The 14,852-nt window shown below is 29.3% G+C and overlaps 1 protein-coding gene across 1 annotated transcript in view; it reads right to left on the bottom strand.

The window, feature by feature from the left end:
• Nucleotides 1-14,852, bottom strand: part of MS3_00004204 (uncharacterized protein) — a gene marked incomplete at its 3' end in the record, with an annotated part of 131,901 nt that overhangs the window by 2,428 nt on the left and 114,621 nt on the right. Inside the window, exons 16-19 of the mRNA XM_012942191.3 lie at nucleotides 13,750-13,912; nucleotides 6,941-7,053; nucleotides 5,664-5,965; nucleotides 4,428-4,694 (exon numbers count right to left, since the gene is read on the bottom strand). Of these exons, the coding sequence (XP_012797645.1) occupies nucleotides 4,428-4,694; nucleotides 5,664-5,965; nucleotides 6,941-7,053; nucleotides 13,750-13,912 (845 nt within the window). The remainder of the gene's footprint in view (nucleotides 1-4,427; nucleotides 4,695-5,663; nucleotides 5,966-6,940; nucleotides 7,054-13,749; nucleotides 13,913-14,852) is intronic.

The following is a 14,852-nucleotide window of genomic DNA, read 5'->3' on the forward strand; positions in this document are numbered from 1 at the left end:
AATGCAAGGACAATGAAGTTTGAGGCATTTTGAGACAATCGGTGGACATTTTACAAATTAACGATTTGATATATGGTTCTCAGATTTTATTGAGATGCTCTATAATTTTGTGTTAAATACATTTGATTATCCCCACCCGTGTTCTTGTTCACAACATTCATACTAACCTAGTTTTCATCAGTATGACAAATATTCTATTCTATTTGAAGCATTAGTGGAATATGAGAAGAAACATTTATTTATTTAGTTAGATTTGATTTGGTTTCTCTAAATAATCCAATCTTTCAAGTACTGGATTTCTAAACAATAATTTCCTATTTATAAGTCTTCTGGTGAACTTTCGATGTTCAGAATACAATTTTCCATCAAACAGTACGGTTAACAAAATGTGCAGTTACCCGAATGTACGGGAGCTCAGAATGAATAATGTGAGTTTGTTGTTTCCTATGACCCGTTAAATACCACGCGAGAAAACCGCCAATAAGAACACTGAATAATATGACCTTATCTGTGTGCTAAGACGATGACGAGTCAATCAGCACAAGCAGCATAAATTCAATTCTGAATCCTTATTAATCCTCTGTATAGCAACTTCTCGCCTAGTCCAACCCCTTCAGTTCAGAACACAGTATCAGCCTCCATTGTGTGAATCGTATATTACAGACATACGCAGTTCATATATAATCAGAAAATTCCCATTTTGCCATTTGGTAAATTAAGAAGGAACGAATTGAGCGAAGAAATTTCTTTTCAATTAGTTTTTCATCATGGCTCTACACTAATATATATACGTTTTACAATAATCATATAATACTCATCGAGTGGATACGTTACGTAATAATTACATAATGACCTTTAAATTAACATTCAGTAATTGGAAGAGAGAGGATTATTAATATTCAAAGTAATCAAGAAGTTGCTATGTTGCGTAATATAAGAAACAAAGAAGGAATAGAATTTTACCGGATGGTCAATAGGATAGTAGTTACGTAAGAATCAAGAGATGAATGTTGAGAAGTTATAAGGCTCAAAAGCGATAGAAACAAAATTACAAAAAATTTTAAAATAAAAATAAAAATGGAAGAAGTATGAAAAATAGTTCTTCTGACGGAAATGTTATACTGAAGGCCAGGGTAGAGAAAGTGGTTGTACGAATTTCTTTTGGATGCAAAGGTCAGGTTTGTGAACATGGATTGCGATGGCTTCCGCAATATGCAAAAGGCGCACTCGTAAACCATGTGGTAGATTTGATGGAATATTGTAGATAACCTTAAAAGCTTTATTCACTTCGACTTGATGACCTGTGTCAACCAAGTGAGAGAGAATAGAACTTTTAATCACTTTCACCTGTCCTTTGCTTAGCCATGTTGGATGATGTTCTGTAATGCGCTGACGGACCTGTCGAATTGTACGCCCAATATAACTGGCTCCACAGGAGCAGTTGAAACGATAGATACACATAGATTTGGCGAATTCTGGCAGTCTGTCTTTAATGGATGTTCTTATTTTTGGGTGGTTGTAGAAGATGACATTTAATTTGGCAGCATTGAATGTTTTTGTACCGCTCTTCTTAGTTTCTGAGTCATGACTTCTTCAATGGTGTCATTTATGAATTGAAGTTTTATGAATAATACCTTCTTGGGGACAGTGGGTATTTTTATCTTTGTTTTCTTCTCCGTCATATGTTTTTCGATGAATTTCATTGGGTACCCATTCAGACTGAGTAGGTTCCGAATATTGTTCAATTCATCTTCAATAGTGTCTTCAGAACAGATCATTCTAGCACGATGTGTCAAGATCTTTATTAAGTTCCTTTTGTATCTAATTGGAACTGCACTGTGGAAATGAGGAACTTAATAAAGATCTTGACACATCGTGCTAGAATGATCTGTTCTGAAGACACTATTGAAGATGAATTGAACAATATTCGGAACCTACTCAGTCTGAATGGGTACCCAATGAAATTCATCGAAAAACATATGACGGAGAAGAAAACAAAGATAAAAATACCCACTGTCCCCAAGAAGGTATTATTCATAAAACTTCAATTCATAAATGACACCATTGAAGAAGTCATGACTCAGAAACTAAGAAGAGCGGTACAAAAACATTCAATGCTGCCAAATTAAATGTCATCTTCTACAACCACCCAAAAATAAGAACATCCATTAAAGACAGACTGCCAGAATTCGCCAAATCTATGTGTATCTATCGTTTCAACTGCTCCTGTGGAGCCAGTTATATTGGGCGTACAATTCGACAGGTCCGTCAGCGCATTACAGAACATCATCCAACATGGCTAAGCAAAGGACAGGTGAAAGTGATTAAAAGTTCTATTCTCTCTCACTTGGTTGACACAGGTCATCAAGTCGAAGTGAATAAAGCTTTTAGGGTTATCTACAATATTCCATCAAATCTACCACATGGTTTACGAGTGCGCCTTTTGCATATTGCGGAAGCCATCGCAATCCATGTTCACAAACCTGACCTTTGCATCCAAAAGAAATTCGTACAACCACTTTCTCTACCCTGGCCTTCAGTATAACATTTCCGTCAGAAGAACTATTTTTCATACTTCTTCCATTTTTATTTTTATTTTAAAATTTTTTGTAATTTTGTTTCTATCGCTTTTGAGCCTTATAACTTCTCAACATTCATCTCTTGATTCTTACGTAACTACTATCCTATTGACCATCCGGTAAAATTCTATTCCTTCTTTGTTTCTTATATTACGCAACATAGCAACTTCTTGATTACTTTGAATATTAATAATCCTCTCTCTTCCAATTACTGAATGTTAATTTAAAGGTCATTATGTAATTATTACGTAACGTATCCACTCGATGAGTATTATATGATTATTGTAAAACGTATATATATTAGTGTAGAGCCATGATGATAATCAGAAAAGACAGCATCACACCATAAAATGCAAAATAATAATTATACAAGATTAAGACAGAAGTTGATCTGGGTATGAGATATTGTAACTAATAAATTGGGAATAAGTTAATGTTATATCCCGATGAGAATAATGAACGGTAACTTTTGGGATCCCTTTATGGACCAATACTACACGTATATTTTTATTGTATAATTGCTAAATAACTAAACTATTCATATTTGTGTTCCTCCTATCATAAGCTTTGTTTTGACCTAAGAACTATTATTATGCGACTTACCATTCTTGAGTTATGCCCAGTTCATCAATTACTATCTCCCTTATTCACAGCCACATTTGGCTAAATCTTGTAAAAATGTTATTTTCTATTTTATGGTATGATGTGGTCTGTTTGGTTTTTATATAAACCCAGTATGTTTGAAATAAATGATTCATATCGCAGAGGCTGAGATTGGTGTTCTGGACTTAAGAGGCTGGGCTAGGCGGGAAGCAGGACCAATCAGGACTCTAGACTGCTCGTACTTGAGTTATGCATGATTGGTCCGGTCGATAATTCACTGTTCTCTAATTTGCGGTATCATTGCACTATACATTAATAGAACACAGGACACAAATTATAACAGTTAACAATGGTAAATAGTATAAAAGCAGCTTGTAGGTGCATACTTGTAGAATGATCTGTGCCCATAGAGAGCAGGATGTGATTAAATCGATAGTTCTATCCACTTGAATGTTTACATTAATGATATCAAAACTCAACCATTTAATAGATGTATAAAAAGTGACTGATATTTGCTAAAGCATATGCTGGCGTGAGCTGTATATGGGCTCAACATAGGTTTCAATATTGAGTGATAGAAACATACTACAGATAATACTGACCAATATTTTTAGAGCACCACCTTTATGCGCTTGAATCTTAAATAGATAGTTTAAAGTACTATTGTATAATTTTAGGTTAAGAGGATAACTAATTGTTACTACTACAAACGTAACTCATGCATAATTTTTATGGTATTTACCTCTAACAACTAATGTGAGTTTACATGAATGAGATATGTTGTTTAGTAGAAAAGTGCCTTCGAATGTCTCATGCTAGTTAGATTAACTTATATAGTCAATAGCTTTCTGAGTGCATCAGAATAAATAGAGGACACAAATCGGATGAAAGTGTACGAAACGATGAAAACTGAAGTTTAAATTGTCTACATCAATTCCCGGTTATATAATATAATCTGTTTCAAGTTACTTACTGGTTTTTCGGCTTGGCATCAACATTGTTTATCTTATATATAAAGTACTTTCTTTTTTAAATAAAAAATAACTTTTGTCAGTCAATTATTCTTTATGATAATATTACTGTATAAACTGGTAATTGATGAAGCTCACTAGAAATAAAATTTGAATTGAATTATAAATATAACCCACTCTCATATACATTTAGATTATCAGAAGATTAAACTATAGAGGTGTGTTCAAGGACATGATAAATAAATAATAGTAATAATAGAACAAGATTACTTACTGTTGCATGATCAGGTGACTGATCTGAACTTTCAGTTGATGTAGCTGATATAGCCGGTAAAAGTTTATGAGAATCAATGGAACAATTCGATTTGATGATATCTGCTGGATTAATATCAACTGAACTAGGTTTACGATGTTGGTCAACAATAAGTTGAGGATCACAACGTGCTTCAACATTGGATATTTTCATTTGCATGAGAAGTGCACGACGTTGTTCAATACTAGCTGTTCTTTGAGTAACATAAGCTGATATATCAGCAGTACTCTAAGAAATTAGAACAAATAAATTTTTTGTATAAACAAAACTGAAAACTATGATGTATTATGAGAAAAAAAAGCTGAAACTGAAAGAGTATACTATGTATCAATAAACATAACTCAGATAAAAAAGTCTTTATCATGGAAACTCTATGCAAATATATTTATTCATAACTAGTAAATATCTGAGGTACCTTTTATTTGGTTTGTGCAAAGACATTCACATACATTTATTACAAATGTTAAAGGGAATTGACAAAGTATATGATTTCATCTCCCATATTCCTATCCTATGTAATTTTCTTTCAAAACAAAATGGTGTTCATTTAGTAGCGGCTAGCGAATTTCGAGTTCCTTTACTATTTACTACCCTGAAAACTGTTTGACAGAAGCCATCATACTTTTTAAACTCATTTGTTAACTTGATTTGGTACTCTCTAAAATATCTTTAATCATTAATTGATAAAAAGCCATAGATAGTCCCACAAAAATTGTGTTAACGTTCTCATGTTACTTAGTAATTTGTTAGTAGTGTAAAATATTCCTACAAAGGTTCATATGTTCGGATGTGAAATTAGTTTTGTGATATTTGGTTTGTTAACATGTCACAAAGAAGTTCGATAGATAGTTATCTAACCAAGTTAATAATACCATTAAGATGCGGAGTAATTAAGCGCGGAATTTTTAAAGACACTTTCTGTTTTGGTGCTAGAAACATAAGGTGTTTACAACAGTATCAACTGGAGATTTAAATTAAAAAAATTAATCACTAGTGTATAGTTTACTTTGTTTTTGAGGAACTTTCTAACGTTTTAAAAATACATATCAGGTGATAAAAAACAAGTGCTCAAGGTGATTTAAATTTCTTATACGTATTGAATGAATTGGAATTCCAGAACTACATTCCAAGCTACAAAAAATCAGCATAATTCATTTATAACTATTATTACAAAATATCACATATAAGTTAACTTACCATTGCTACTACTTCCACAGAAGCATTAATTCTCAAATCGTACATGAACTTGGTCATATCCTTCTTCAGATTCACAATATCGTCATCTTCAGTAGCCACCACAAAAATGCGTAAATGGCATTTACGCCATACACGATTACGCATTAACAAATATGACGTTAACAGTAGCAGACCACCATCATGTACAATGCACCAAACATCAACATTTCCAATCATTTGGTTTCCTTTGCTCAAAGGAAACGAATCTATTCCCTTAGGCACTAGCATTGCTATATCACATGCTTGTGCAGCTCTCAAAGTCGCTGCAAAATTTAGAAAAGATGATGAAATAAGAATAATATTGAAGTAGACAATAGAGATAAACACAATTAAAGGAAATGACAAGTCTATCTCAAAATAGACCTTTTGTAAGTTCTTCAACATTTCAATAGCTTAAACATTTGGGGCTGAATTTCTGATGTGATTCTGATGTAGTGCAGCTTCTATCATAGTAATGTACTTTAAACTAAAACTGATCTTTCTTGTTTAGTATGGTTCCTTGTACTCGAGTTAGATAAACTCATTTTATTTTTCAGATATAATTCTCAACAATCTTGATATAATGTAATAAATATATAACTAAATTTTGAGCTAGGTCATATATAAATAGTATAAATGTACAATGATAATAGCATAGAGCAATGACTCGTCATCATATTCATAATTATTAGTATTAGTAAAATGTAGACATCAGATATAAAACGTTACACTACATTGTCAATTTGATAAAATAGACTAGACAATCATTTACAATGGATATGTATCAAAAAAGAATAAAAATGTTGTTTTTTAGTTTATCTCGACATTCAGAAAGAACAGTTAAAAAATAATGCACACATAATCAGTAATTGTTCGATTGGGTGGCTTGTAAAGAATTGATGAATTTGACTAGGAAATTTCCATCATAGATGGACAGAAGCTGAAGAAAAATCGAAAATTAGGGGTTATTTGATAGCTACATTGCGCTGATTTGAGAACTCTCAAGAGTGTACATCCAAGATCATGCAAGCGATGTCACTCAGATCATCCGGTGAGCAAGGTACAACCATTAATTCAATATTCCATGGTTTACAATGTCACCTCAATAACAAGTTTTTCATTTCTATCGAATAAGACACTATCATTCATAAATGTTGTTGCGCTTATGAGGTTTATGAGCATTTTATTCTCTGAATTATAACATAGAACTAGGTGTTAATAAATATGGAATAGATACATAGTCAAACTGCAAAACTTACATATAAATTTCGACAATTTACTTCCGCTACTTTTACAATCGACTCGCCAATCTTCAGGATATGACACCATAAGTGTATTGTGACGTAAATTCCCAAGACCAGCACATTGTGCCCTTTGAATGATTAGATTTTAAAAAATAATTCAAAAAGAGTATAAATTTTGATAGGTTATAGTTAAAGCAAACAGATAAAAATGATTTACTGACAGTGAGGAGCACCAACAAAATCTGATGAAAATTAAAATAAATGACATTGGTAGACAAACATATTACATATACATGATCGTTTGCACGGTTTTTATTATCTATTAGTAATTTAATGGTTGAACTTATGAGTTAATTGACACTAAACCGCCATGGAAAACCTGGAAACACTGGACGGCCATTTCGTCCTAGTATGGGACTCCTCAATTGACTCATGAATTCAACTATCAAACTATTAATAATTTATCAGTCAGATAAGAAAAATTCTTACTGGTTGTTTTGAAGTTACTCAGATAGATATTTCAAATGCAGATTAAATTAAGCAGAATTTCAGCTGTAATTGTCAGTGTTTCATTTTAAATAATTTAATGTAACTTTTATGTAACGATTTGAGTTTTTTATTGTTGATATCAGGAACTGTATTTAGTTAATTTTATTTTGGAGTGTGTGAATCCTGAGCGGACAGCCTCGATAGGACCTTTATCTGGAAGTCTCAGCGAAATTAGATTATGGCTAAAAGTGGGTTATCAAGTAGGACTTGTTAAATGAGTGTGGTAAGATCTCAGTGTATCTATGTGTGAATCGCAACACTAGGAAACAAATATATCCTACAAAGATCAAAACGTGAGTTTTGAGTTCCGCAGTTAATCACAAACCAATTTTGTCAATATAAGCTTGTCTCAAAAATCTGACATGAAGTTCAATTTCATTCTTAATTACTGGAATATGAAGTAGATAATTTGTTCCGCGTATCTCAATAAATCAACAACTATTAACTCTTCATTAGATCCACCAACGTTTATTTTATTTGTTAAAAAGACTGCGATCGTTAATGAAAAGAAAAGCGATATCAATACAAGATATTACAATGAAAACAATTCACATGTATTCTTAAAAAATATAGGGTATTAGAAGAGCATCAACAGATTTCTTTAACTAAAAATTTGTAAGGGTATCCCTAAAGACCGGAATCTAGTTAATGATTCGAGATTATTCATAGAGTATGTCCCCTTAAATTTGACTGAAGTTTTCAATGGAATCAATAACTAAGTAGTTCATTAAGTTGGTCGAACTCAGTAACCGTTGGCTTGAATGTTGAAATAATGTATAGAAATTAGAATTGATCTGATTGAAATGAATTAGATAAACGCACTTGATGGAAGCACCTCCAGGCTAAAATATATTACTAACTTTCCGTGTAATTGGTATTGTATTATTCAGTATAATAGACATTTTCATAAGTAGTCCATTAGAAGTGCAATACTTTCAAGTTCAAAAGTATTTTAAATCTATTGAACTAAATCCTTGATATTAACAGTGAAAGCAATAAATTGTGTCAAGTAGTTAAACATTTTCACTTATTAGTTTTTATATAAGACATAAAGAGATAACTGACAATATAAAGAATCAATTAGAATTAACTTAAAAAATTTTAAAATCAGTTGTATAAAATGAATATACAAATCAAAGTTCAAGAAGGTTTAACATAATACTATCATTTACTTATATATTTTGTGAAGACAATTGCATAATCTATCTGAAAATATGCCCTAGACATATATTAACACTAGATAAATAATTCTTTTTTAAAAAAAACACAGGAAATTTCGATCAGGTGTTTCAATTTGTTTAAGGACTATTCAATAGTACATAGTGACATGGAATTAAACCCGATAATGAAAGTTACCATGATGTTATATATTTTCAAAACAATCCATAATGTAACATTTTCATAAATTTGATCTAAATGAACTGTCTAAAAATGATACGAACTCTAAAATTGCATGCAACTTAAATATACAAAGAATTGATATTCAATTTTATTTTCAATTTTTCCATTTTGTGGACATATTTCTTATTCAAATAATAACATTTCAGAAAACAACTTATTTTTCATGTCAATCAACTTGCGTTCTATGCATTTTCTGATATCATGATTCTGGTAATAATTTTAATCAGGAAATATAGTTATCTGATTTTAATTACAAAAAGATGGATTGTGAAGTGTACGGGGAAAAATAAGTCAGATAAAAAGAGATTGAACAACTATTTTTCTTCTTGTTGCTTATGATTTAAAAATAATAATAATAATAAAACCTATTCATTCTATAAAGATATGTGGATATCTGATTAGAACTTTATTTGTACTTGATAAAAATGTAAAGAATAACAATAAAATTTGAAGCGAATGTTACGAAGAAAAATGAGTCAATTAAAAAAAGAAGAAAAGAATTAACATTTTGTTTTTCCTAAAATTTATGTAATTTATGTTTAAAAAGTCAATGGTTTATAAATTAACAGGTTGTTGGCTAACTGGAACTAGTATCACAATGGATAATATGTTGACATTTAAAGAGAATTGTGTTAGGTTAGAGGGTCAATAAGAATATCAACACCAAAATGTAAGTATATACAACTGACTAAACGAATATATTAGATTCAACTCCTGGCCACAATCCATCTATTCTATAAAAATTAGAATGATGAAATAATTCGCCGATTGCATTGTATATTGAACAGCTGCTTACACTAATTTGGAGGAAAATAATGATTTCTAGTAATTTGTAACTAGTTTGATACACAACAACATTGAGTAAACAAATTAAACAAATAGTGTATATCATCACTATTATTGATTTACACACTTTGATTTCTACTGGTAATTACTTTGCAGTATTACTAGTGAGATGATAAATTTAGAAAACTATCACACAAAATGACTGTGAGACTGAAATTTATGGTATACAGCACTTGCAAGGCTAATGATTAGCAACTGTTTACATATAGAATGGCTTTAAATAGACATATTTCTTCTAACATAACACGTATATAATACATAGGCTTAGTTAATAAAATGGTAGGACATTTTTTATTTATTTAGTATTTTAATATTTGAGTTTACCAATGGGCGTTACCCAGTATTCATCACTTGGTTACCTAAAACCAGTACGTTTAATTGAAAAGCAATTCCCAACCGTCATTTACCCGTTATAAAATTAAGTAAAAGGCTGGAAATGTTTGATATTAGAAATGTCTTACTTTTATTAGGTTGGATGGATGCAATTCACAGTTAATAACTAAACAGTCCAGGATAAGCAAAATTAAAGAAGTTCGAAGAGTGGCAATGATTGATATTCATTCTTATATACCATCGGAACCATGTTTTATTTACTCCCGAAATGGATAGCAGTTAAAACTATTCACGTTAATCGACAGTATTAATTAGGCAGATTTAGTTGAATCCATCATTATTATAAGTAATCATTTTATTAAAGTAGAGCTGATAAGATATGCATCTGCGTTAGAAAGTTATCTAATTCATTTATTTTCAAACACACGTCGCTTATTGACATTTGTCTTACGACTAATTTTCGTGATTTTTTCAATTACATAAATGAGATATCACATTGTAGTTACAACTGGTTCCCATAAAGATACTTTATTGTTGTGTTTAAAACAGTTGTTCAAGTTTCAGAAAAAAAGAATATAAAAGTATTAGTAGTATGATAATGTTAACTTTAAATATTTTAGGGAATAAAAAAATAGTTTGAAAAAATGAGACAAATGAATAAATTAGTGAAAAAGAAAGCGTAATAGTATAATAATTGGTGTTATTTATAAATCTAACTTTCTTCTATTATATATTGTGTTATTGAATGAATTTTATAAAATACTAACTAATACATGAGCTGTTCAAACTTTTATTCATTTCATTATAATAGTTTATTTCCCACTATTATATTATTGTTTATATGAACAAGAGTATAATATCTAGGCTTTGTATTAATCCATTTTTTTTATTATGTCATAATCATCATATTTTCGCTAATCTTATTTGATATTCATTTTATATATCAAATATTCTTTATTACTAAATGTCTGTTTTGTTTTGATTATTTATTTAATTCATCTAAATATGTTTCTGGCTATAATCATTTGTTGTCTAATTATTGTTATATACATAAATATTTATGTCACTTCATGGGTACAAATATTATAATCATTGTATATATGTGACAAAAATTATAAACCATTTTTGTCTTCATAATAACAATAATAATGATGTTGTTGTTTTTTTTTATTATCTCAGCATCATTCTGTTAATTTATTCATCATATACAAAAGTTCACTTATATAATTATTAAGTGTTAAACTATATTCGTTCCCTTTATTCTTTCACTTCATTTATATCCTTAATATGATATCATTTTCATTGTTATGGTATTGTTCTCGAAATATTATAATAATCAAATTGAATAAATAAATAAATAAATAAATAAATAAATGTAATAGATGTTATTTATCTTCATTATGAACAAATCATTATTGGTTTAGCATAAAAAGTAATTACAGAATATAATAATTATGAATAATAATTATCATAATGAATAGAATAGTTGAATGATTTAACTATAAGTGGTTTAGAAAATTCTAATAAGTGTAAAACACTTAAATAATACAAAGAATAATAAGAATCATTTTGTCTATAACTGATATTTGAAAGCAAAAAAACAAACAAACAAACAAAAACAAAACAAGTTTTGTGTTAGATTATCAGAAATTCTGTTCATTTGGAATTTAGTCAACAAAAAAGTCAACTGAATCAGGTTAAGCAATCTTTCTTTTTTTTCCCTCTCTCTTTCTCTTAAAAGTTCATTTCATATATTATTTTATAAAATTTAAAGTTGATTCAACTACCTAATAATTAGTTATAAAGATTCATTTTTATGTAGTGTTATTACTGATTGAAATATTCAATGTAATCATTTCTGTTTACAAAATTAATCAATTAAATTTATATATACAAATTATTTAGTTTTAAATATATTAATCCCTAGTTACATTTAAAAACTTATTTAATCATGAATTCAGTATCTGAGAGGTAAATTCTAAGTAAATTATTATTGTTATTTAAAACAGGAAAAAAATTAACTAACACCAAAACTATTCATTAAATTTAAAAAAAAATTGTGCAAAAAAAGATTTCTCCTTGGTTTTTACATATTTTTAAAGTTAGTTTTTTTTTTAAAAAGTTTTAAAGTTTGAGTATTTCACTTAAAATTAATGGTTAAATCTTCTGAATTCACTCTGTCAAAGTTGAGTTTCCTTATTTAATAAACTATCAACAAACAATAACCATACCTTTAATAGTAAAATTGCTTTTCTTTAAAAAAAAAGATTGAAATGATTAGAGAAAAATGGCTTTGGTCACTTGCAAAGATTTTTGTGATAATCCAATGAACTAGATAACCAACATTGGTTTATAAGTTAATGTTTATTTAAAGAATATTATCAGTTTATACGTACCTAAAATTTCTAATTATAAGAGATAAAAATGGCAATTTAGCCAATATTAGTATGATTAAATAATGTAGAAACATTTATCTTAATAATATACTTGTAAAAATCTACACAAGTTGTACAATTAATACTGAAAATAATGTATAACCTTCAAACATGTACTTATAAATTTTATCGGGACAAAAAGCACGGTCAGTTAGTTATCAGCAAGCAAAGAACCTGACAGATGTACATCGGTCTAAGCTAGTATGGTGATTCATCACACTAGATTTGAATTATGAAAATTAACATTCGACAGATTGAAGTGGTAGTGGTATTAGTGGTTAGGCATATATATATATATATATATATATATATATATATATATACATATACATATATATATATATATATATATATATATATATATATAATCCTACAAAAATATAATTGCGGAATAAAATGTATAAATTAAATTCGGAATTGAGGATCTAGGGTTAGAAAAAAAGTAAGTACATCTACGTCATTACTAATGATTCTTAGCCATGTCATCCAAAATCTTCAAATACTGATCACGGTAATCGAGCTGGTTTCAATCGGATAATGTATTTCTACATAGTCGGTTTAGAATAAAAGTCAATGACTTCATGAACAAATACTGCGGTTTGGTTATATAGTAAATAAGTAGGATTTTGTAATTAATCTTTAATCTAAACACCATTAATTTGCTTTAAGTAACGAAATACTTAGTTATAAGCAATGAATAACACTTAATAAATATGCATATTTACAATTATTACAATAGGTAATTTTGAAATAACTCTCACTATGAACTACTGTCAATCAAATAATTATATAAAGCAATTAGTCCTTTTGATAGATATGGACAGTGTAATAAAAAGACGATTATGAGAATTACATGACATATTAGCAAATATATCACATAATATATCATACGGTTCTGATAATCATCTTCCTATTATACTAAAGAATTATAACTTAACAGTAATGATACTGAGTATAGCATGAAATTTAAAAGCAGTACATTTATCAAATTGGATATTAATACACACATCTGTCAACAATAATGAAAAGTAATCTTTCGTCAATGAAAAGTTAATTGAAGTTACATTCAAGTAAGTGAATCTATTTGTGATCTGATAATCAACAATCCGTGGAAGTTTAAAGTGCATAAAAAGGACAGTTGACAGTTAAATTTATTAAGAACTAAATAATTTTAATTAGATCACCATTATTATATGCACAACATAACTTTGAAAAATGCAACAATAACTAGCACAATAATTTATATGAAGTAAAACTTACATATTTTTCATGCCTTCATCAATAGTAGAAGCGACAAGTACTTCAGCTAAACCTTTAATACGATGCTGTTGAATAAGATCACTTAAATGAGATTTAACAGCAATCATATCATTACGTCTATCAATAATATCACCTTCTAAAATCGATGCCACCAATGTTAAACCTGTAAAAGTCACAACAACAGCAACAAAAACAGAATCTTTACTTCTAAGCTTAGAAAATAAGCATAATGACCATCATTAACATGACTACAATTTCCACAGATTTATAAGGAACATACACGTTTTGCTGATTTATTAATTCTATTATTATTATTCTTATTCTTATTATAGTTATCTTTTATTAAAAATATGTAAATTTAATCATTTGTATCATACTTTATTAAGTTTTCATCTTTGTAGGATGAAATATTTTGTTTGATTCTTAATGAATGTAGAGTAGGATACTTACGTGATACAATTAAGGAAATAATAATATGAATTTTCAATGAACAAACATGTTTACACAAGATAAACATAGGGGTAGACGCGTAGAACCACAAAAGATAGACAATCTAAACAGAAAAACTAATACACGTATATACGCACAAAACAAGAAGAGAAAAACTAAGAGATAGAAATTTGAGTTGTGACACTATTGTTCTTTCTATCTGATTGAGATCATGAATCGATCAATTTTAGACTACCATTGAAAACATGGAAGCAGTGGACGGCCGCTTCTATCCAGTATGGGACTCCTCAGCGGTGTGCATCCACGATCCCACACACAGGATTCTAACGTAGACCCTTTGGCCTTGTGCGCAAACGCTTAACCTCTAGACCAATCAGCCGACATCCAACAATGCCAATGCCTAACTTGAGAAGGAAGAGACCAGAAGATTAATTTTACAATTTTATGATTTTGGTGAAAAAGAATGAACTCGCATGGTAATGATCAACAACAAGTAGTATATTTATAGAAGTTTTTACAATCAAGAAAGTTATGTCAAATTTTATCTGTATAACAATTTTAGTGAGTGGATAAAAATTGTTACTAATTTCATTTAATTAATATTAAATTATGTGGGAAAGTTGCCGAAATGTAATAGATGAACAACATCATTC

This window comes from Schistosoma haematobium, chromosome ZW (assembly GCF_000699445.3).
Source record: "Schistosoma haematobium chromosome ZW, whole genome shotgun sequence".
NCBI lineage: Eukaryota > Metazoa > Platyhelminthes > Trematoda > Strigeidida > Schistosomatidae > Schistosoma > Schistosoma haematobium.